Genomic DNA, 23666 nt, shown 5'->3' on the forward strand with positions numbered 1-23666 from the left:
GCCCTGATCCTACAAACACTTTTGTACCTGTTTAATTTTAAGCATGTGAGCAGTCCCATTCGTTTCACTGGGTTTCTTTGCATGCTTCTAGTTAAGCATATGTGTGTTTCCCAAGCCTGGTAGAGCTGATTCTACAGATCACAGAGATTTTGGATGAATATATTTTGTCTGTCTTGAGTATTAATATTCCTTGTGGTCTTTCAGTTTTGAGGAAAAAAATTGAATGTTATGCATTCAACCAGCTGGTGATGATAAAAAGAATTATTAATTGGCTTTTGAAATTCATTAAAAACATAATTAAAGATAAGCATGTTGCCGGCAAGGTGTTGCACATCTAGAGTGTCATCATTTTGGATGAGATATTAAAACATGATTCCTTCTGCTTTGTTTCTGGTCGCTGTTGAGGTAGAAATTAAAAAAATTTAGGATCATCATTGGGAAAAAACTATCAAGCATAACCCAGTATCCTGGTCAATAGTAGTCCTCTTTCAAACAATTATAATGTATGAAGTATTGCTGTGTATTTTCCTACATTATTATTGTATTGCCAGTTGTTAACTCCTTGCTCTGTAAAGTACTTCGTAGAGCAGGGGTGGGCAAACTTTTTGGCCCGAGGGCCACATCTGGGTATGGAAATTGTATGGCGGGGCCATGAATGCTCACAAAATTGGGGTTAGGGTGCAGGAGGGGGGTGAAGGCTCTTGCTGGGGGTGAAGGCTCTGGGGTGGGGCCAGAAAAGAGGAGTTCAGGATGCGGGAGGGGGCTCCGGGCTGGGGCAGTGGGTTGGAGTGTGGGCTCTGGCTGGAGGTGCAGGCTCTGGGGTGGGGCTGGGGATGAGGGATTTGGGGTGCAGGAGGGTGCTCCGGGCTGGGACTGAAGGGTTTCGTAGGGTGGTAGGGGGATCAGGGCTGGGGCAGGAGGTTGGGTCATGGAAGGGAGTCACGGGTACAGGTTCCGGGCAGCGCTTTAGAAGCAGCAACATGTCCCCCCACTGACTCCTATGCCAGGAACTGCGGCCAATGGGAGCTGTGGAGGCGGCACCTGCGGACAGGCAGCGAGCGGAGCCCCCTAGCTGCCTGCCCCTAAACGTAGGAGCTGGAAGGGGGATATGCCGCTGCTTCCGGGAGTCGCAGCACGCATGGAGTGCCCTCCGACCCCTCTCCTGGTCTGGAGTGTGGGAGCGGGGCAAACCCAAGACCCCGTTCCCCAGTGGGAACTCGAGGGCTGTTTTAAATCAGCTGGCAGGCCGGATGTGGCCCGTAGGCCGTAGTTTGCCCTCCCCTGTCTTAGAGTATGAAAAAATAACTTGTAAAACAAATTCTGTCTTGTTCTAACATTGCTCTGGCCATTTAGCTGTCACTACTTTTTGGTAAAAACTGATCATTTGGATCTTAGCCAAACCATTCTATAGAACTATTTTTATTTTTCTATGTGGTTGAAAACAAAGCCCAAGTGAGAGTGAAGGTAGTACCCAGGACCAGACCATTCTGGTGTTGGTAAGTAATGGGCGTAAACTTGTATTGCAGCCCAAACAGCTGTAGCTGCACCAAAGATGTGGAAGAAACCAAAAGATCGGACCCAAGCCGCTGAGGAGGTGTTAGAGGCGGAAACAGAGGTAAGGGTCAGTGTAATCTTCCTATATCTTACTTTCAAGACAATGTGTAACCCTCTACCACTCATTTAGCTTAGAGGGTGTAAATGGACTTGATTGTGGGGGCATACTGTCAGATATACTCTATTATACTTTAAACAGATATCTAGTCTGCAGCTCTTTTGGATACCTAAATATGCATTCATTTTGTCTAATTTATATCCTCCCCACACTCAGGGTCACACATCATAACTACTATAGTTCAAGTGAAGGATTGCACAAGTCTCGCTTTGGAGCCCATTAGAGCTCCTCAATAATTAGTCTCAGATGTTGGTATTGAGTGGCATAGCATGCCTTTCCCCTTCACAATGCTGCATTTGTGATGTCATGAACAAAGAACTATGTCTTTGTGGCAGAATCAAGCTGGAGGAGAAGCCGAGATGTGAAAGCATTGAAGTTTTCATGCAAACCTGCATATCAACAATAGCTACATGAATAGAGAAAATTTTCAGCAAATCAGAGATTCCCTCTACTTGTTCTCTCAAGTTTGCACTGGTGTGAGGTCCTTCTTTCTGTAGTCTGATATGGGCCACAATCTGTATTAAGGGATAGATGATAACCCTTGGATGAACTTGCACTGGTCCTGTTGACGTCAATGGGATTATTGCAGTACATCTTCAAGGTCAGATTTTGACTTTTAAAGGGCAGTGGTGGTCTCTCAGGGTCAGAACACTAGGAGTCTTAATGAGGTTACTTCTGTAATGTGTAGCAGAGTAAAGGGAGTTGCAACTATTGCCACTAGAAAGCCTCATTTTGGGGTCCTCTTCCCACGTAGGCCATGTTTAAATGTGCAGAAACTGTTGAAAGTCTGAGAGGGTTCTACTCTTTGTACAGAGACAAATAAAAACAAATACAAGTGCATTAATTTCATTCAGTTTGTCTTGATGGGTTTTCTCTCCTCACATTGCTGGTTAAACTAGTTTCTGCAGTTCATTTTCTTTTCTATGTGCTATCAGTTCTGTGCTGTCAGTCCTTTAGCAGTAACTACGTTTTTACATGTTGTGGTACTAAATTGAGGATAAGGGTGGGGAGAAGTTCATACATAGATATTGAAGGTAGAAAAACCTTCTCAGTTTTCACTACTTTTTCAGCCAGTGATATCTTATTTTCTTCCCCAGTTGTCCTAACCATGCTTTTGCTACCCCAAAGGTCCATATCTTGGTTACTACCCTTCCTATCAATCAAACTTTCCAGATTGGGTGATGGACTCTGTAGAATGACAAGAGCTGCTACTGCAGCATTCCCAGCACCTGCTTTTCCAAGGAATGAGAGACATGGGGCAGGGGTCTGTTCTAATGTCAGTATAGTTACATTGTATTTATCCTCTTCCCACACATAAGTGTTGTATTCATAACTGTATTTATCAACAGTAATCCACATATCTCATTCATAGTTTTAAAAATGTATTTTGAAAATTTATTTCAGTTCTTCTAAAATATGCACTGACCCACTATAGTTATTTGTCAAATGCTATGGTAAATAATTTTAAACGTGCTGAGTGGTGGAATTGTTCATGGTCTGGTACACTATGAAGAATGCAAAGGTAACTTGAAAGTTAAACTAAAACTTTTGCTCATAAGGCATGTTTGTAAATGGTTTGATTTGAACTGTTCTGCACACACAACCCTGGTGTCCAGCATGAGTGACAGCACTGGCATGACTTTTTGGAGAAAGCTACTGGGAGCCCAGCAACATTATGTTTACATTCTTGTGGGGTTACTGTCAAAATGTGTTTTAAATTATCAGGGAAAATCTAGAATTAGAAGAGTCATGAAAAAGGGGGAGTTATCAATAGAGCCTATAATCAGATTGATTAAAACTGTCCTTTATCAGCACAACTAGAAAAACAGGCTGCCTTTAGCCAAACTGGGTAAATGGAAGCATTATTCATTGTCTCTTCTGAGAGCACCCTGCATGTGGACAAGCTATATGTTCCACAACTTTCTCTCATCGCTCAAATCATTTTATTGCAGCTCTGACATCCTTCCACTGTAGAAGTATGTTGCACCAAGTTGCTTGTATCTGCAGAATTAAGCATGAGTCTTTGCTCCCAGTACATCCACCTGTCAATGAGGATTGACAGGTGGATGTACTAGGAGCCTCATCCTTGGTGTCAGCAGGTGCCCGTTTTTACTCTGCAGTAATGGCATACAGTTTATTGACAATGGGTTACCTCAGAAAATTAGATATTGTGTTTTGAGTAAATGATCTTATTTACTCTGTTTCATTACAGTTGTACACGTCACAGAGCAAATGTGCTGTAGTGAATAGTATGTAGCCGCTTCATATACAGAGTGTCTTGGAAAGGGTGTTGTTTTTAATCAGAATCTCTCTTGCTTCTACTTCAGCGTAAAGCAGAAGAGGAACTTTCAGGTGACAAAGTACCTGAATCTGAACAGGATAAAATGAGCCATGGGTTCCACCTGGAAAGAGATACTTCTGAATTTAAAAAAGCAAAAGTTGTGGAAGAAAATGGAGAGCAGGAAGCAGAGCCTCTACGTAACGGTGCTGAGTGTGTTTCAGAGAGGGAAGAACCTGATGCTAATTCAGGCTCCACAGAGAGCTCTGGTGAAGGGCTAGTATACCAGTATAAACCAGGTAAATCCGGCCTTCCAGCCTGCCTGAATGCATGCATGCTTTGCTTTTCTGTCTTCCCCCCTTCCTTCAGGATGAATAAGGAATTCAACATAGGCCCTAAGAAAAGAAGGATGCTTATGGACTGAAAGCAGTATACTCACACTGGGAAGATGTTGTGTTTTGCAATATTTAGCAGTGTTGGGATTTTGCTAATCTACAAGCCTAGAGAGCCCTTCTAGGAGGACATAAGATTGAAAGTGTCATTTTTCCTTTCTGGTGGTGAAAGAGAAGAGAGGACTGGAGAGGAAGAGGGTGAGAGGAGAAGAAAATTCCTGGCTGCTTAAATTTATATGTCTGTGTGTAGATGACTTCAGCACAAGTACAAGTGGCTGTGTGAGGTAGCTGCCACACACCTGGCTTTTGAAATTGATCTGAGAAGTCCTCTTAGTTTTAGAAACTTTAATTAGAAGAGACATGAGAATATTTGACACACAAAACAGAACCATCGGATCTTTTCATTAATATAGTAGCTCTGCTGTAATATAAAACAACAGATCTTAATTTAAAGTGGGTTTAAAAGATTACACTGTCAGATTTAACTACTGAATACCAAACCAAGTTGTATAGTTTAAAAAAAATTACCCAGTTATACAATTTCATAGATTTTAATGACAGAGGGGTTGCATATGATCTAATCTAACCTACTGGCTGATTTACATCTAGACATTCAAAACCTTCCATTTCTAAACTCGTCCCAGTTGGAGAAGATGATCCTTTACAAGTCTATGCTAAATAAAAGAAAATAAATAATGCATGTTAATATTCTGTCCAATCCTAGTTATCTAGCCCTAATCAAGCTATGGAATGCTATTCTGTTGTCAAATTATTAGAGTGTAGGTTCCAAGAAGACAATTCTTTTCCTGGTACTTAGTATTATAGATGCTGTACCTGTTTTATTAATGATAGTATTGATTTTGTATAGCCTGAACTGCAGTATAGTCTCACCTGTTTAGCAAAGACTCTTAAGCCATGTTCTTTACTCGTAGTTAGTACCAACTTTCAAGTATTTAATTTTTCAGATGCGGTTTCCTCTGAATAAATGAAACAATTTCCTTAAGAGCTTAATAAATATAAAGTGTTAAGTAAAATAGGTAAGGAACACAGACACAAATCTGGTGAGTGAGATATAGGAGAGGAGGAACTATTGCAGTCCAATTACACTGCTGCTGCTGCAGCATTCCATTCTGTTGAAGATCAGAGTAGCTTTTCTTATATTAACTTGCAGAAATGAGCAAATCTATTGATAGCATGATAATTCATAGCATGGCTACCAAAAAAATAAAAAGCCTCTGGTTGTCTACTATCTATTTATGGTAGATCATGTACTTATCAGGTAAGCAGATTTTAAAGTAAACCTGCAATTTACAAGATGTCTTTTAGTAGAAACATGTCATGCAGAGTCAATGGTCCTACAAATTTCAGACCTTTCGGATGGTTCATAGCCTAATTTTGGCTGTGCTTTAACTTGTTCCTAAAAGGAATGAATCAAGTGCATCCCTTTTGAAAGCAAAGAACTCTTTATTTTTATTCTGCAATGTGATCTTGACTTGTTTGCACCATAATCATCAGTTGTTAGAACTTTTCAAAGCTATCCAGATTTTGCCTTTTAGTAGATTTTAGGAAGAATTCTCCATTTGGCCTTGGTTTGCTCTGCATGTAAGAAGGCTGTCTCTGACATTTACTATCTGCTTACTTTTCACACTATAATTTCTTTTTAGGAAACTTTCAAGAGAAAAAGTTGAGTGTATGTAATTGTTATTTTTGCTATTTTCAATATTTATTCACATACAAATGGGAAGTCCAGTGGATAGGCTGCTGGATTTGGATTTCTCGCCTGCTGAACTGGCAAAGGCCTTGTTTTCCCCATATGTAAAATGTGCATAGTGATAAAAATACTTCGAGATCTGTGGGTGAAAATCACTGTAAAATGTCTAGGTATTCTAATCCTTTGTATAATGATATATTTTCTTTCTCAATGAAAAGCTTGTCGTTTGGAACAAGTTTCTCTTTGTGGTCATAGGGGTGCGGGTGATGTCATAATGTAGAGAATCTGAACTCAAGGTTCAAAGGAATTAAATGAGGAAAGAGTAGGAAGATGTAGGAAGAAAAGTTTAATAGAATAGACTGAGGTAGGAAACAGAGCAATGCAGTTCACTCTCAGTAAAACACACGAAAAAGAATCTCGTATGTTTTTCTTCAGATAAAAATGTGTTTTCTCAGTTATGCGCCTGATTAATCAACCTGGCTGTTGAGCTAGTAGATGTTTTCTTCAAGTGCTTGCTCATGTCGATTCCAAGTAGGTGTGCGTGTGCCGTGTGCAGTCACCAAAAGGTTTTTCCCCTAGCAATACCTGTCGGGTTGGTTCAGGCGCCCTGCCGACCCGCCACCTGTTCAGTTCCTTCTTACTGCCAGTGACAGTCATTGAAGCGTTCCCTTCTCTTGTTCGCGCCTTGGGCAATCTCCTAGTGGACTCTTAGTTTAATCTGTAAATAGTTAAATAGTTGTTAGCAGTTCTGCTCCTTCCTGAATCACAGCCATTTGCAGACGCATTCCTCCTTCCTTGGAAGGACCACTTGTTCTACGCATTTCTGCCTATTCCAATTGTCCACAAGGTTCTGCTCAAGGTCAGAAAGGAAGGAGCCTTGGTGATATTGATAGCATCAACCTGGCCCTGTTAGCATTGGTATACCACTCTCCTGGAGCTGTCAGTGGACACCCTGATCATCCTGCCCCTAGTTCCGGACCTGATCACCCAGGACCACAGCCGTCTCCGGCATCCCAAACTCAAATCTCTCCACCTCATGGCATGGAGGCTTCATGGTTAAATCCACTAGAGCTGACATGTTTGGGGCCTGTTAAGGAAGTCCTCCTTGGCAGTAGGAAACCATCCACTAGGGCCACCTACTTGGCCAAGTGGAAGAGATTTTCAATTTGGTCGTTATGGAATCATATTTTTACGATGCAGTCATCAGTATCCTTCATCTTGGACTATTTGCTGCACTTAAAGTAGCAAGGACTGTCGATGTCGTCAATAAAGGTTCACCTGGCTGCCATTTCGGTGTTTCACCCAAGGGTTGCCAGCCAATCAGTGTTCGCTAACTCAATGGTAGACAATTTTCTTAAAGGAATGACAGATTATACCTACAAGTACAACAAATGATTCCTACATGGGACCTCAACCTAGTGCTTTCGAAACTAATGGGCCCCTCTTTGAACCCCTAGTGACATGCTCACTACTCTACCTGTCAAGGAAAGTGGCATTTCTGGTGGCAATAACCTCAGCTAGGAGGGTATCCGAGCTTAGGGCCCTAACATCCAAACCTCCTTACATTATCTTCTATCAGAACAAGCTACAGCTTCAGCCTCATCCAGCCTTTCTTCCAGAGGTCATCTTAGTTTCATGCCAAGCAGGACATTTTTCTCCCAGTTTTTTACCCTAAGCCACACAATAATAGCCGGGAACAAAAACTCCATTCCCTGGCTATTCAGTGAGCATTGGCCTTTTCTATCGAACGGACAAAGCCATTTTGAAAATCGAACCAGCTTTTTGTAGCAGATAGGATGAAGGGCCTCCTGCTGTCTTCCCAAAGTCATCGTGGATCACGTCCTGTATCTGGGCATGTTATGATTTGGCAAAGATACTTGCCCCCTCACTGACAGCACATTCCACAAGGCCAAAGGCCTTCTCGGCGGCAGTCCTGGCACAGGTCTCAATCCAGGAGATCTGCAGGACCATGACATGGTCATCAGTCCACACCTTTACTTCTCACTATGCCATTACTCAGCATTCCAGGGACGATGCAGCATTCGGCAGAGCAGAGCTTCAGTCAGTGCGTCAATGAATTCCAACCCCACCTCCAAGGTACTGCTTGGTTGTCACCTAATTGGAATCAACATGAACAAGCACTCGAAGAAGAAAAAACATTTACCCACCTCTCATAACTGTTGTTCTTTGAGATGTGTTGCTCATGTCCATTTCAAGACTTACCCGCCTATCCCTCTGTTGGAGTGAACCGGCAAGAAGGAATTGAAGAGGCGGCGGGATGGTAGGGCCCTATATGCGATGCCATGAAGGCGTGACTCCAGGGGGCACCTGAACTAACTCGATGGGTACCGCTAGAGGAAAAGCCTTCCAGCGACTGTGCACGTGGAGCGCGCATACCTACTTGGAATGGACATGAGCAACACATCTTGAAGAACAACAGTTATGAGAGGTAGATAACAGGGTTTTTTTTTTCTTTTCTAATTTCAAACACTGCAGCCAGCAGAGAAAATCATGGCTTCCGATCCTCAGGTGCTAATTTTCTGTAGACTGTGGGTATACACTTTGTTCTCAGACAAGCAAGTTATTCTCTTTCCCTACCACAATCAGCTTCCTCCTTTTGAGAAGGCCCTAAATAAATGGGTGAAAAATTTTAATACCTTACATGTGCCTGACTGCTCATCTGCAGTTGTCCTTGTCCCTCATGGTTCTGCCATTTGTCTTACCTTAAACATTGACATTGTAAAGCAAAAAACTTCGAAATTTTCAAGCTGCAATTGAACTCTGTTCTACTCCCAGCATAGAATGCTCAGAAGCCAAAGCATTTTGTTGCCATGTTTTCAAAAACTCTGATTTTGCTCCTCCATTCCTGAATCTGTTTACCTAAGAGCTCTATCCTGGATTTTTATTGTCTAGCATCTAGTCATGGGTGAAAGTTGGTGACATTAGTACTTTATGTGACTCCCCCTCGACTTGGCTGTATGTTCCCCATTTCTTATGCTCTGACAATTTAACTTGTTTTTTTCTAAGTGAAAAATTAAAAAACAATTTTAGCCAAAGATACCTTCCTCCAAGTTTATCTAAAGTGTACTTTCCAGGAGCAAAGCTCTTTGTGTTGCCTATGAACCTCAGCCGTCTTGTATCATTACAGAACAGTGGAAGCCCATGAATCCTGAAGGGAAGAAGCAATACGATAGGGAGTTCCTGCTGGATTTCCAGTTCATGCCTGCCTGTATACAGAAACCCGAAGGGCTGCCTCCTATTAGTGATGTGGTCCTCGACAAGGTGAGAGGAGACCCAATAAAACAGGTGTGTGCAAATTCTGTAATAAAGAGGTGAAGATACTAAGAATCATTTGACTGAATGGGAATTGGATGAGAAAGAGGGGGGTTTACCTTTTAAATGCCAAGAATCTGAATTTCCCAATGCTGACAGCACATCTAGGTTCATAGTTCTATTGCATATTGAGTTACCATCAGGAATTAATATAAATGACTGTGGATTCTAATGCAAACTAGAGTATTTGGTGAGCTTTTTGGCATATGTTTTGTCAGCAAGGAATGGGATGGTATTTGGTTAAAGCCTCATATTATAAAATAACACAGGCTTGGGCTGTGGTTTTCAAACTTTTTTTTTCTGGAGACCCAGTTGAAAAAAATTGTTGATGCCTGCAACTCAACGGAGCTGGGGATGAAGGGTTTGGGGTGTGGGAAGGGGCTCTGGGCTGGGGCAGGGGGTTGTGGTTGGGGAGGGGTTCAGAGCTCTGGGCTGGGGGGGCAGGCTCTAGGATGGGGCCGGGGATGAGGGGTTCAGGTTGCAGGAGGAGGCTCTAGGTTTGGGGGAGCTCAGGAGTGGGGCAGGGGGTTGGGGTGTGGGAGGGGGACAGGGCTCTGGGCTAGGGGTGCAGGCTGTGGGGTAGGGCCAGGGATGAGGGGTTTGGGTTGCAGGAAGGGACTCCGGGTTTGGGGGGGGGCTCAGGACTAGGGATTGGGGCACGGGGTTGGGGTTGGATTACCTCAGGCAGCTCCTGGTCAGTGGCACAGCGGAGGTGCTAAGGCAGGCTTCTTGCCTGTCCTGGCACCACGGACCACGCTGCATCCTGGAAGCGGCCAGCAGCAGACTCCTAGGTGGAGGCATGCAAGCAGCTCCACGTGGCTCTCACATGCCGGCACTGCCTCCCCCCAGGAACTGGCCAATGGGAGTGCGGAGCCAGTACTCAGAGCAGGGACAGTGTGCGGAGCCCCGTGGCCCCCCCACCTAGGAGCCAGACCTGCTGCTGGCTGCTTCCGGGGCACAGTGCGGTGTCAGAACAGGTAGGGACTAGCCTGCCTTAGCCAGGCAGCACTGCCGACGGGACTTTTAAAGACCCAGTTGGCGGTGCTGACCAGAGCCACTGTGATGCAGTACATTCCATTCTGCGGCCCAGTACTGAGTTGCTACCCACAGTTTGAAAACCACTGGATTTGAGTGTGATCAATTCATGAACATGAACTGACCATCATTGTGGACTCGATTTTTTTTAAAATTTGCTTCACTATGAGATTATATTGATTAGTTGACACTAGCACATAAAAATGGTGACATGGAGTCGGCCAAATGTCATTACACGATGAATCTTCTCACTGTCTTTTTGTATCTCTGGAAGGAAAGTTATTCATTATTATTTTAAAAGAGCTAGTCCTAGGGAGTCTCACCTCAGTTACAGCCATGTAAATCTCCTGCAGATTTACACACACTTGACAGAACAGGTTTGGGCCCCTAAGATTCAAGCACGAATCAGAGTATTTTTGATTTCCTATTGGGTGAACATTTCCACTTTAAACTTCCAGGAACTGGCAATGTTGTAAAACCCAGCTATGCCCTTAGGAAAGGCTTTATCTAACTGCCCTTTCAGTTTTCTGTGACCTCACCTGGTCATCATCTTTTGAGGTTTCTTTGCTTGGTCAGCCATTTGCCTTGTTAAAACTAAGGATATTTGTTTCAGATCAGATGACAGTTTTGTGATCCTTAACCATGACCATCAAATTTATTTCTCAAATAGCAGCACAACTTAGCCATTTTTTTAATTGTCTATAAGTCATGTCAAACCCTGACAAATTTTCCGAAGTTCTCATGGTCCTTGTTATGGATTTATATAAAAGCCACTGGTGTAAGGCATGGCACAAATGAAATATAATTTTTATATGTAACTATGGCTATTTATAGAAAACATTAAACTTACTGTTTGCTAAAATAACAAATATATGTTGTAACCCTGCTTATAACTGATTGAAACATTGGCAGAGGACTGTTTACAGATTGCATGTGTTTGTAATAACCACATCACAAAAGTTTAACAGACTCTTTTCGTTGTTGTTGTTCCGCCGGCAGATTAATCAGCCAAAATTGCCAATTCGAACTCTGGACCCTCGGATATTGCCTCGAGGACCAGACTTCACACCAGCCTTTGCCGATTTCGGGAGGCAAACCTCCGGGGGAAGGGGTGTAGCTGTAAGTATGAACTATCTCCAGGCTTGCTAAGTTAAAAACTGCCCTTGATATCCATGGAATCTAACCTCAAGCCTTTTAGGGATCTTAGAAATTTTGGTTTCTATTCAGTCTGCCTAAAGCAGAGAAGTTATTTTCCTTGAGAACTAATATAGAAGCAAATAAAATCATTGTGAGTGCTTTTAACTTGATAGAAATTGGGGTAAATGAGTTTGGTAATAATTTTCCCCCTTTCTTGCTCAAAAGAGATCTACTTCAAAATCATCCTTGCAGCAGTGGGGCACAGCCTCTGTGGTATCAAGGGCAGCTTTGGTAACATGCCAGGAGCTTGGATGACACAGCTAATTTAAATACATATTTTTCATACAGTTGCATAAGTTTTGTGTCTGTGTGTGTTCTCACAGAAATCCATTTATATTAAACGCAAGATATTTTTCTAACTGAAGAGCTTGTTTTCTCTTTGTTCTATTTCTTTATTTTTTCTTTCTTTCCACTTGTCACTTTGTTTCATTCACACTATTTTCTCTTTCCTTCCTCTGTGTTCTCCCCCTTTTATATTATGATTTCTTTCCTCCTCCTCTGTTTTCCTATCTCTGCCCTGCCTCCTCCTTTTTCTCAATTCTAAAAATCTTCCCCCTCAATTCTTACTTCTTCCCTTCCTCGCGCATTCCCTGTTCCTGGCGCATGATTGGCTGAAGAGTGCTGCCTCACTAAAAGGGCCAAGCTAGCTGCAGCCTGAAGGCAGAGGCTGCTGTGATTGGATGAAAATAAGGCTCAGTTTTGCTCTGCTCTGCTATGCCACCAGCTGATGCTGTATTCAATTGTGTGTCTCAGCTGTGCAGCAAGGAGTGGATTTCACTTCTGCTTCTCACTGATCTGCAGCTGTTTGAAGCAGGAAACGGGAGAGGAGCAGCAAGCAACTGAAATGGGAAATGGCTTCTAGAGGAGGGAGAAACAGGGAATGGGAAAAGAATTCATCCTTTAAAACTAATAGTTTCTAGTAAGAAATCTCTCCAAATATCATTTCAGAGTAGCAGCCGTATTAGTCTGTATCCGCAAAAAGAAGAACAGGAGTACTTGTGGCACCTTAGAGACTAACAAATTTATTAGAGCATAAGCTTTCGTGGACTACAGCCCATTTCACATTCACATTCACATCAGCAACTTTCCAGGATATTAGCATTCAAAAGAGCAAATTTGATTGGGCCTTTGTATAAATATAGTGTATCCATTTTGAAAGGTAATACTGTGAATTTAGTGTGTGTGTCTGTCTTTGATAGCTTTAAATCTTGCTTTTAGTCTCAAAAAATGATGGTACTCAGTCTTGAAGCTTTGCTGCAGTTAAAGATGGCAACATATTTATTTATTCAGAAACTTTTCAGTGGGCTGCAAGTTGCACGCCAGTGCCATACAGTATTAATTCTTCTTAAGTGATGGCCGGCCTCTATTGTATTCCACTGAGGGATTATGCCTGCGCACCATGCGTCCAGAGTTAGAGAATTTGAAGGTATCAGGGGGTAGCCGTGTTAGTCTGTATCTACAAAAACAACAAGGAGTCTGGTGGCACCTTAAAGACTAACAGATTTATGCCCAATTTGAAAGTAGTGTCTGTTGGTCCACACATGTTCCGTGGCTCACCTTGTGCTTCCGTTTGAGGCGATGAAGGGCGGACCAACTGTGTCTCCAGTTCCTTTTCAGTGATGCATGGTCTGGATCAGAACTTCCAGGGTCCTCGTCTCTGACGCACTTCTGAAAAGATAGTTGTAAATAGCTTTAATGAGTTTTTTAGTGGTTTTACCAGTTTTATTTTCTCTTAGTTTTAATAGGTAATACTTTTAGCACTTGTTTTTAGATAGGCTTTGAGGTTTTCATCCCCACATACCGGTACCAGACAATGCCCAGGACTCCAGGCTTCAAATTTTGTGCCTTCTGCCTGCAATCCTTTTTCGTCAGCAACAACCACCAACGCTGCCTCTACTGCCTGGGAGAAGCTCACGTCATGGCCAGGTGCAGTATTTGCCAGTCCTTCCCCAGCTGCACCCGAGAAGTCTGGGCACTTTGCCTCTAGAAGCATCTCATGGAGCATGCCATGAGACCACACTTGGACCCAGGCCAGGGAACACCCCCTGTACAATGGCCTGATTCAGCGAGGAGCATGCCTCCTGCTACTTCGTCTGCCTCTGGTGCCAGCGGAACCTCCCCCATGGCAGAGCCTGGTTAGGAGGTAAGGAAGCCCTCCCGTAAGCATGGGACTAAGTATTTCTCTAAATCAAAGAAGATCAACACTCCTTTCACCAGCTCAGCCCAAGGGGACTGAATATGTTCTAAGTCTCACAGGCACAGGAAAAAGACCCGTAAACAATAGAACCCAGCAGTTCTAGGCGCTGATCCATTGGTACCGCCATCTCCGACACCCCACAAGAAGCTGGACTGTCCCGTACCGGGAATGATCCCAGTGCCAGTACCAATGCCTGGGAAAGAGACAGTGCCTCTCACACCAGGGATATCTGGAGCCATGGCTGCATCTCAGGACGTCTTTTCCTTGCTGGACCCGGAGTCACCCCCTCCATCGGGTGCCTCTACTTTTAGAGAGATTATATCCCATGCAAGGGATGTGTCTCCGATACGAGGTCCCTCACCCTCTGCACCGATGCTCTACACTCTTCCACTGGCTCCGATGGTACCACCATTAAAGCCAGAGTGCGCTGTCTCCTTTTCAGAGGAGTCGGAACTGAGAGAAGAGCCACCTTTATCATACCATCCTTATGCACCATCGCAGAGACCACCTCATCTCCAGCAACAACTACCACCTCAGCTACCGCAGAGTCATTGGTACTTATGGGGCCTCCACAATCTCTGTTGGATCCGGCCTATTGGCCATATTGGAGACTCTGGACACAATACCGCCCTTCGAAACCCACCTGATCTGCGAGGGAACGGTCATCTGCCTTCCCCTTGAGGGATCCTTCCAGCAGGCATATGGATCCAGTGGTGTAGAAAGAACTTTTTAGCCTGGTCCCAGCAGTTCCACTGGAACTGGCAAGATTCCCTTCCTCCTCACCAGATGAAGTGGTGGCTATATCATCCACTTCCCCAGCAGATGACTTCAGGCAATTCCAGGAGCTGTTATAGAGAGGCATGGTGGAATTCCAGATTCCTTTACAAGAGATCCAAGACTTCCAGCACAAGCTTCTGGATGTCCTTCACACCTTGGGGCTGGCAAGAATAGCATTACCAATTAACTAAGCTAGACTGGAGCCTTCCAGAATAGTGTGGTGCACCCCTGCCACATGCATGGCTATTATGTTCCGACCAAAGGATCTGAATTTCTTTTCTCCCATTTACCTCCAAATTCCGTAGTAGCCCAGGCTGCTGCAGAAAGGGCCAAACAGCAACACCTTTGAGCCACACCTGCTGATAAGGAAGGGAAACATCTAGAACTTCTAGGACATAAACTTTTCTCATCTTCTAGCCTACAATTCAGGATCACAAATTATTAGCCAAATATGACTTCCTAAATTACAGTAAATTCGAGGAATTTGCTGATAGCCTTCCACAACAAGGTCGTGCTCATCTTCAGGCACTTGTTGATGGAGGGAAGCTCATGGCCAGATCTGCTCTCCATTGTGCAATAGAAGCAGCAGATTCCTCCTCCAGGGCCATGGCTACAGCAATAGTCATTCATAGATAGTCTTGGCTCCAGTCTTCTGGTTTTCCTAGGGAGGTCCAGAATACCATTTAGAACTTCCCTTTTGACAAATCCCATCTTTTAAACCAGAAGACAGATGAATCACTACATACACTAAAGGACTCCAGGGCTACTCTTCACTTGTTGGGCATCTACACTCGTGCCCTGAAATAAAAATTCCACTGTCCATCGTCTACCCAGTGCTTCAGGTCTCCTCAGTTCTACCCACAGAGACCTAATGAGCCCCAGGGAAACATCAAAAGACACAGAGTTCTTGCCTTCCATGGCCTCCCTATCAGGCTTCACGTCCCAGACCCAACCTCCAACCAAGGGGTGTTTTTGATGTGAGCCTAAGAGCTGCTGACCACTAAGTCTACTGCCTCACGACCTTCCTACTCCCTTTGGGGGTCATTTTCCCATGCTTGGAGTGTGATAACAGACAGATGGGTATTGACATCATTCACTGTGGCTATATAATAGAGCTTGTCATGCTACCTCCTCCAAAACTCTCCTTCCCATCCCCCTTTGGCGACCACTCTCATGACAGTATTCTCGTCCAAGAGGTGAACTCCTTGTTACAACGGGGAGCAATAGAATACATTCCTCCAAAATATCAGAGAACGGGATTCTACTCAACTTACTTCCTGATACCCAAAAAGAAAGGTGGGTGGAAACCAGTCCTTGATCTATGGCACCTCAGTCATTTCATCTACAAACTCAAGGTTCATACAGCAGTGATAGTTCCATCCTTAGAGAAAGGCATGTGGTTTACGGCCCTCTATATGAAGGACGCTTACTTTCATATCGATATTCATCCTGCCCACATAAGTTTCTTGAGATTTACAGTGGGCACCCACCATTTCCATTACAAGGTGCTCCCTTTCAAGATAGCTACTGCTCCCAGAGTCTTCATCAAAGTATTGGCTCTTAGCCATCAGATCCAGGCAAACAACCCATACATCAGCCTCTGTGTTACTTAGCCTCCTTTCTTCCATGGGAATCAGTGTCAACTTCGAGAAATCGATCATCGATCCCATGCAACCTCTGCACTTCATCTGTGCTACCATAAATTCAGTGATAGCACCACCTTACTTGCCCAGGGACAGATTTCAGACAATGAGCAACATCATAACTCGCATCATGAGCAATCCTTATGTACCAGCCAGGACTTGGTTGTCCTTCCCTCCTTGGTCACATGGCTTTATGTGCCTACGTGACCCCCTTCATGCGACTTCACTTCCGCTGCCTTCAGACATGGGTCCATTTACTCACCAAACATGTCACTCCATGAACTTCATGCTGACAGTCCCTGCCAAGGTACTGTCATCCCTCCAATGGTGGTCAGACCCACATCATGTATGCATGTGGGTTCCCTTTCTTCCCTTCTCCCCAGACAAGATGATAATCACAATACTTCCCTAGTGAGCTGAGGAGCCCACATGAATGATCACATGACACAAGGAATGTGGACTCCCAGAGAATCCAGGATGCACATAAATATCTTGGGACTCCGAGCTGTAAGAAAGGCATGCCAATCTTTCCTTCCATTCATTCCCATCATATTCTCATCATGTTAGACAACACCACTGTTTTCTATATCAAGAAACGGGGGAATGAGGCAGTCAATCTCTGGAACTGGTGCATCAATCACCAGATCCTCTTGTCCACAGCCTATCTTCCGGAGACACAGAATGTACTCGCAGATTCACTCAGCAGACATTTTGCAATCGACCACGAGTGGGAGCTTCACGACTCAGTAGTACACGATATTTTTGCCCGATGGGGTCCCTGACCAGAGACCTATGGGAGAACAGCAAGTGCACCACATACTGCTCCAGGGGAGCCCTCAGCCACCACTTCTAGGGCAACACTCTCCTAATTCTCCTGTTCAGACCAACTCAGCTATGTCCTCCCTCCACTACCGCTCCTTGAGTGCCTTCCTGCCTTGAGTGTCTCACAAAATCCAATAAGACAGAGCGACAATCATTCTAATCATCCCCTGCTGGCCCAGACAAATCTGGTTTCCCAATCTCCTCCACATGTCTTCCTGCCCTCCAATTCCCATCTCCAGCTTCCCTGATCTGCTGACCCAGTTCAACGGTGAGTTCAGGCATCCCAATCCACTTAGGATTTGGATGAGCATTTGCTTTAGAATGGATGTGCTCTTCAACTATGCAAAACATTCGCTCCAGCAGTAGGAAGGACTCCACTCAGCAATGTTACCAAGCCAAGTGGAGATGTTTCTCATCTTGAGTTTAACAAAAAGGAGTTTTACCAGAATTGGCGGAGTTTCCCCTCATCCTAGACATTCATTAAAGTCATCAGGTCTCATCCTCAGCTCTTCAAGAGTCCACCAGGCAGTAATTAGTGTATTCCACCCTCCAGTGGACGGTTACTCTGTCTTTACGCATCCGCTACTCACTAGATTTTGGAAAGGGCTTATCGGAACCTTCCTACCCATTCAAGCAATCGCAACCTAATGGGACCTGAATCTAATTCTCTCTGTGCTAACAAAGCCTCCCTTTGAGTCATTAGCATTGTGCTCCATGTCCCTTCTTTCCATGAAAGTTATAGAATGTCAGGGTTGGAAGGGACCTCAGGAGGTCAAATAGTCCAACCCCCTGCTGAAAGCAGGACCAATACCCAGACAGATAATGGCCTCCTCAAGGATTGAACTGACAACCCTGGGTTTAGCAGGCCAATGCTCAAACCACTGAGCTATCCCTCCCCCCAAGTTGCCTTCCTTGTTGCTATCACTTCCACAAGAAGGGACAGCGAACAGTTTTCCTATATCTACGCCCAAAAATTTTACCAAAGGTGGTCTCCAGGTTACACATTAATCAATCCATTCACTTACCTATTTTCTTCCTGAAACCACATGCATCTGCAGAAGAACGTTGACTCCACTCCCTCAATGTCCAACAAGCTCTGACCTTCTACCTGCAAAGAACTAAATCAATCAGGAAGTCCCCTAGACTGTTCGTTGCAGTACCAGAGAGACTCAGCAGACAGGTCATCTCCACCCAGAGAATCTCCAAATGGATTTTGGGTTGCATTAAACTCTGCTACCAGCTGACAGGCCGAACTCCCCACCCACAAGGCCACGATAGCTCAGGCTTTAACCATAGTCTCCCTTCAGGATGTGCCGCTCATAGACATATGTAGAGCGGCCACATAGAGTTCTGTACAGGACTCAGCGTCAGATGCCTCTTTCAGCATGGCAATTCTCCATATGACCATTCCATCCTCATCCTCGCTCCCTCCTCCATCTTAGGTACTGCTTGTTAATCGCCCTCAGGGCAATACAGTAGGGACCATCACTAGAAGAAGAGGTTACTTACCTGTAACTGGAGGTTTTTTGAGATGCATGGTCTCTATCTGTATTCCAGTCCCACCCTCCTTCCCCTCTGCTGCATATTTGTCAAATTTGCAGTAGAGAAGGAACTGGAGATGTGGTCGGTCCACCCCGTCCTTTATTGCCTCTGACAGAAGTGCAAGACGAGTCAAGGCGTATGCGCAGGCCAACAGACACTACTTTCAAATTCTCCGAATCCGAAGGCATGGTGTGCATGCATAACTCCCGGTGGAATCCAGATAGGGACCACACATCTCAAAGAACCTCCAGTTACAGTAAATAATGGCCTTTTTATGTGCTGGATGTCTCAAATAAACAGTAAAAGAGATGCTTAGCATCTTAGTTATTTAAACATTGCTCTTTCTCTATCGGCAGGCCTGCAAAGTGCAGAACAACCCCGGATTACCTTCTGTGGCTCGGTGTGGCACCCCAGCATGCCCTCTCTTGGTCTCATCTCACCCACCATTGAGGAACCTGCCAATAGGGGTAAGCCAAATCCCTCCTTATCTCCCCCCACCCCGCCCCAAATTTTGCACCTTTCTGTAAAGTTTTCTTTTTCATAATTGTATTGTTTACAGAGAATAAAATTAACAGAAAACTTTATAAAAAGGTGCAATACTGTAAAAAACAAAAAACAAGACTTGCATTGTACCCCTCTAGGCAGTCTCTTCAGTGGTGGGTGGGACATCACCAGTAGAGGGCATGCTGGGACGTTGGCCTGAGCAGGATCCGCAAGGGGTCTGCACTTTGCAGACCTGTGGAAAGGGGGAGACAAGGTAAGTCCTGCTTACCCCGTTCGTTTGGAGCATTCAGCGCATAACATACATTTTACATTTGTGCCTTTAAAAATAGTTTCTTACTGTGCATTTTTAGGGTAGGTTTTAAAGGTAACAGAATTTAACAAACCTGGTATCCTATATTATTATTTATTATAGGATGAGAGGGATTTCAGCCTAGAAAAATCAAATGTTATCCTCTTGTAAAATGCACCAACATCTGTATTGGCAGTGTATGTCCACTCTCATCATTTCACTTTTACACAGGCCATGCCCATAAACCACTGAAGCCCACCACCTAATCCCTGCTCGCAAAATGATGCCAAGCAGCTCAGAGTTAATAAGCTCTCAACACATGACAACTTTCTTTCTTTGCTTCTTTTTGGCAGGGCCGCCCAGAGGATTCAGGGGGCCTGGGGCAAAGCAATTTCTGGGGCCCCTTCCATAAAAAAAGTTGCAATACCATAGAATACTATATTCTCGTGGGGGCCCCTGAGGGGCCCGGGGCCTGGGGCAAATTGCTCCACTTTCCTCCCCCGGGCGACCCTGCTTTTTGGCTGTCTGTCGTTTCAGAAATAGCAAATTTCAAACAAAATAACATGGGGAGATAATTCAGAGTTACTCAAAATAGAACCAAGAGAGATATTTATGATACAGATGAAAACTGAAAAATATAGAAACAAATGAGGCCTACTTGTGTACGAAGAGAAAAATGTACCCAGATGAGCATAAAGAGGAGCAGCTAGCCTTCTTTGGTTTCCTGGATGTTTCTGAGGGATTTGGATTAATTTAATTATATTCTAAGAAGGGACAGAACAAGAAGCAATGGTCTCAAGTTGCAGTGGGGGAGGTCTAGGTTGGATATTAGGAAACACTATTTCACTAGGAGGGTGGTGAAGCACTGGACTGGGTTCCCTAGGGAGGTGGTGGAATCTCCTTCCTTAGAGGTTTTTAAGGCCTGGCTTGACAAAGCCCTGGCTGGGATGATTTAGTTGGTGTTGGTACTGCTTTGAGCAGGGCATTGGACTAGATGATCACCTGAGGTCTCTTCCAACCCTGATATTCTATGATTCTAAGCTAAACCAGAAAGAAGACACTAGGGCCCCATTTTACTATTTGTGAGTTCCAGGGCCGGTGCAAGGAAGTTTCACACCCTAGGCGAAACTTCCACCTTGCCTCCCCCCCCCCCCCCCCCCCCCGCCCCCCCCCCCCCCCCGCCCACCCCCCCCCCCCCGTGGCAGCTAACCCAGCCCCCCACCTGGGGAGCCCACCCCCCCCTCCCCCGCAGCAGCTACCCCCTCACCATGGCAGCTAACCCTGCCCGGGGAGCCCGCCTCCACAGCAGCTAACCCCGCCTCCACGGCAGCTAACCCCACCTGGGGAGACACACACACCCTGCGGAAGCTAACCCCACCCGGGGAGCCCCCCCCCTGCGGCAGCTAACCCCACCTGGGGAAACTCCCCCGCCACGGCAGCTAACCCCGCCTGGGGAGCCCCCCCACGGAAGCTAACCCCTCCTGGGGAGACTCCCGCCCTTCCCCCGCGGCAGCTAATCCCGCCTAGGGAGCCTGCCCCAGCTCACCTTGGCTCCGCCTCCTCTGCTGAGCACGCCAGTGCCGTTCTAATTCTCCCCTCACAGACTTGCAGCGGGGGCTGTGTGCTCAGCAGAGGAGGCAGGGTGGAGGTGATCTGGGGCGGGGAGCGGTTCCCCTGTGCGCTCCCCCCCTCCCCGAGCCCCCCCCCGCCCCAGCTCACCTCCACTCCACCTCCTCGCCTGAGCGGGCTTTTAGGCACCCCCAACCACTAGGCGCCCTAGGCAGCCACCTAGTTTGCCTAAATGGTTGCACCGGCCCTGGTGAGTTCCCTGCTGTGCTTCTGACTCACCTGACAAGTCCTTTAGAGTTTTCCCCATCTGTAAGGAAGGTGTTTTGTGAGTTTGTTAGATACTTTTGAGATCCTTGGATGGAAGGTGCTATAGAAGTGTAAAGTGATAGCATTATTATTGAAGGTGCTATATAATTAATTATTATTAATAGTAGTAGTTATTTGTATTTTGGTACCAACAAAGAGTCTCAGGCTTTTTGCTTTTGCTTTTGCAAAAAGCTAGGCCCCCATCGTGTTAGGCAGCACAAACACAGACCAAAATTCAGTTTCTGCCGCAAAAAGCTTATAATATAATGTATTTTTACCATAAATCCTTCCCGGCAGACTACTATTCACTGAGAGGGATTTTAAAAGCCAACCACAAACATTCAGCCAATTTGAAATCAGTTTATTCACAAATATAAATATTATTCTTTTTAAAAACTACTTTTCTGGATTTGCTGCTTTGATCTATTGAAGGTCTGTCCTGTAAACCAAACCGGTTTCAAAAAGACTACACTGGTCTAGTCAATGTCTGCCACTATGGCACCAATGCCCATCAGGCAAAATAATGAATTCTACCTCAGCCATTTAATATACAGTATATACTTGTTCATAAGCCGAATATTTTTGGTAAAGAAGTGACACATCAAAGAGTGGGGGTCGGCCTTTAAACGGGTCTACACCAAAATTTGATGATTTTAAACTCTATGGAATCATTGAATTGAATATCTAATACAGGGATTGGCAACCTTTGGCACGCGGCCCACCAGGCAAGCACCCTGGCGGGCCGGGCCGATTTGTTTACCTGCCACGTCCGCAGGTTTGGCCGATCGCGGCTCCCACTGGCTGCAGTTCGCTGCTCCAGGCCAGTGGGGGCGGCAGGAAGCGGCGGCCAGCACATCCCTCAGCCCGCACCACTTCCCGCTGCCCCCATTGGCCTGGAGCGGTGAACCGCGGCCAGTGGGAGCCACGATCAGCCGAACCTGCAGGTAAACAACCCGGCCTGGCCCGCCAGGGTGCTTACCCTGGCGGGCCATGTGCCAAAGGTTGCCAATCCCTGATCTAATACATTGTAGTTTTGTTTACTTGGAGCATCCGAGTAAACAAATGTGAACCAGCTCCCATTGGCTGGGAACGGCGAACTGCAGCCGCAGGGAGCTGAGGGGCTCCATGCCTGCGGATGCTCCAAGTAAACAAAAGTCTCGACTCGCCAGCGGCTTACCCTGACGGGCTGGGAGCCAAAATTTTCCAACCCCTGAAATATAGGGTCGGCTTATGAAAGGGTCATACAGTTTTTGCTATTTTAACCTATCCATTTTGGGAGGTCGGTTTATAAATGAACGGGCTAATGAATGAGTATATATGGTAATAGAAATAAATCACTGCCCTAGGATTAATGTCACCCGCTTTAATAACAAATGCATTGACTTGACTTGTTCTTACAGTTCAGTACAGTAAATCCTCACTTAACTTCATCACGGTTAACATTGTTTTGTTGTTACGATGCTGATCAATTAGAGAACATGCTCGCTTAAAGTGGTGCAGTGCTCCCTTATAACGTTGCTTGGAAGTCGCCTGCTTTGTCCACTGCCCATTGGAGCTAGCTGTTGGGGGCTTGGAACCAGGGTGGGCAGGCAGTCCCCTTATCAGCTCCCTTAAGTTCCCTGTGCGGCAGCTGCCCAGCAGGCTATCAATTGTCAGGCAGTTTAGCTGTCCCTCCCCTTAGTGAGGAGGGATAGCTCAGTGGTTTGAGCATTGGCCTGCTAAACCCAGGGTTGTGAGTTCAGTCCTTGAGGGGGCCGTTTAGGGATTTGGGGGCAAAAATCTGTCTGGGGATTGGTCCTGCTTTGAGCAGGGGGTTGTACTAGATCATTTCCTGAGGTCCCTTCCAACCCTGATAATCTAGTGCCACGTGCTTCTTCGGTCCGCTGCCTTGGAGCTGCTCCCGGAAGCCTCCTGCTTGCTGTGCGGGTGTGGGGGGAGATAGGTAATAATGTCAGGGTGTCCCTCTTCCCCCGCTCCTGTACCCTTCTCCACAGAGCAGGGTGGGAACACGACAGAGCTCAGGACAGAGGCAGCTGCTGTCTCAACTTGCTGATCTACTTAAAAAGGCCGTGTACTTAGAGTGGGGTCAGCATACTTAAAGGGGCAATGCATGTCTCTCTCTCTCTCTCACACACATATTGTGTGTGACTGTCTCTCTCTGACATGCTGGGTCTCCTCCCTTCATTCGTGCTGCCTTGTAGAATGCGAGGCTACATTAACAACAATGTGTTAACCCTTGAGGGCTCAGACAAATGCTAGTTCATCATTTAGCAGCAAGGCATTCCCTGGATATTCCACCCTCTGACTCCACCACCTCAACCAGACTTCACAATCATCATAGCTGTGTACAGTATTAAATTGTTTGTTTAAAACTTATACTGTGTGTGTGTGTGTGTGTG

At 45.5% G+C, this 23666-nt stretch overlaps 1 protein-coding gene across 1 annotated transcript in view; it reads left to right on the top strand.

Moving 5' to 3' along the window:
* Positions 1–23666, top strand: part of EIF4G3 (eukaryotic translation initiation factor 4 gamma 3) — a gene marked incomplete at its 3' end in the record, with an annotated part of 356444 nt that overhangs the window by 245808 nt on the left and 86970 nt on the right. The window contains 5 exon segments of the mRNA XM_034753512.1: positions 1527–1615; positions 4000–4249; positions 9202–9359; positions 11418–11540; positions 18956–19066. Coding sequence (XP_034609403.1) covers positions 1527–1615; positions 4000–4249; positions 9202–9359; positions 11418–11540; positions 18956–19066 — 731 coding nt within the window.

Source organism: Trachemys scripta, chromosome 19, assembly GCF_013100865.1.
Source record: "Trachemys scripta elegans isolate TJP31775 chromosome 19, CAS_Tse_1.0, whole genome shotgun sequence".
NCBI classification, from domain to species: Eukaryota; Metazoa; Chordata; order Testudines; family Emydidae; genus Trachemys; species Trachemys scripta.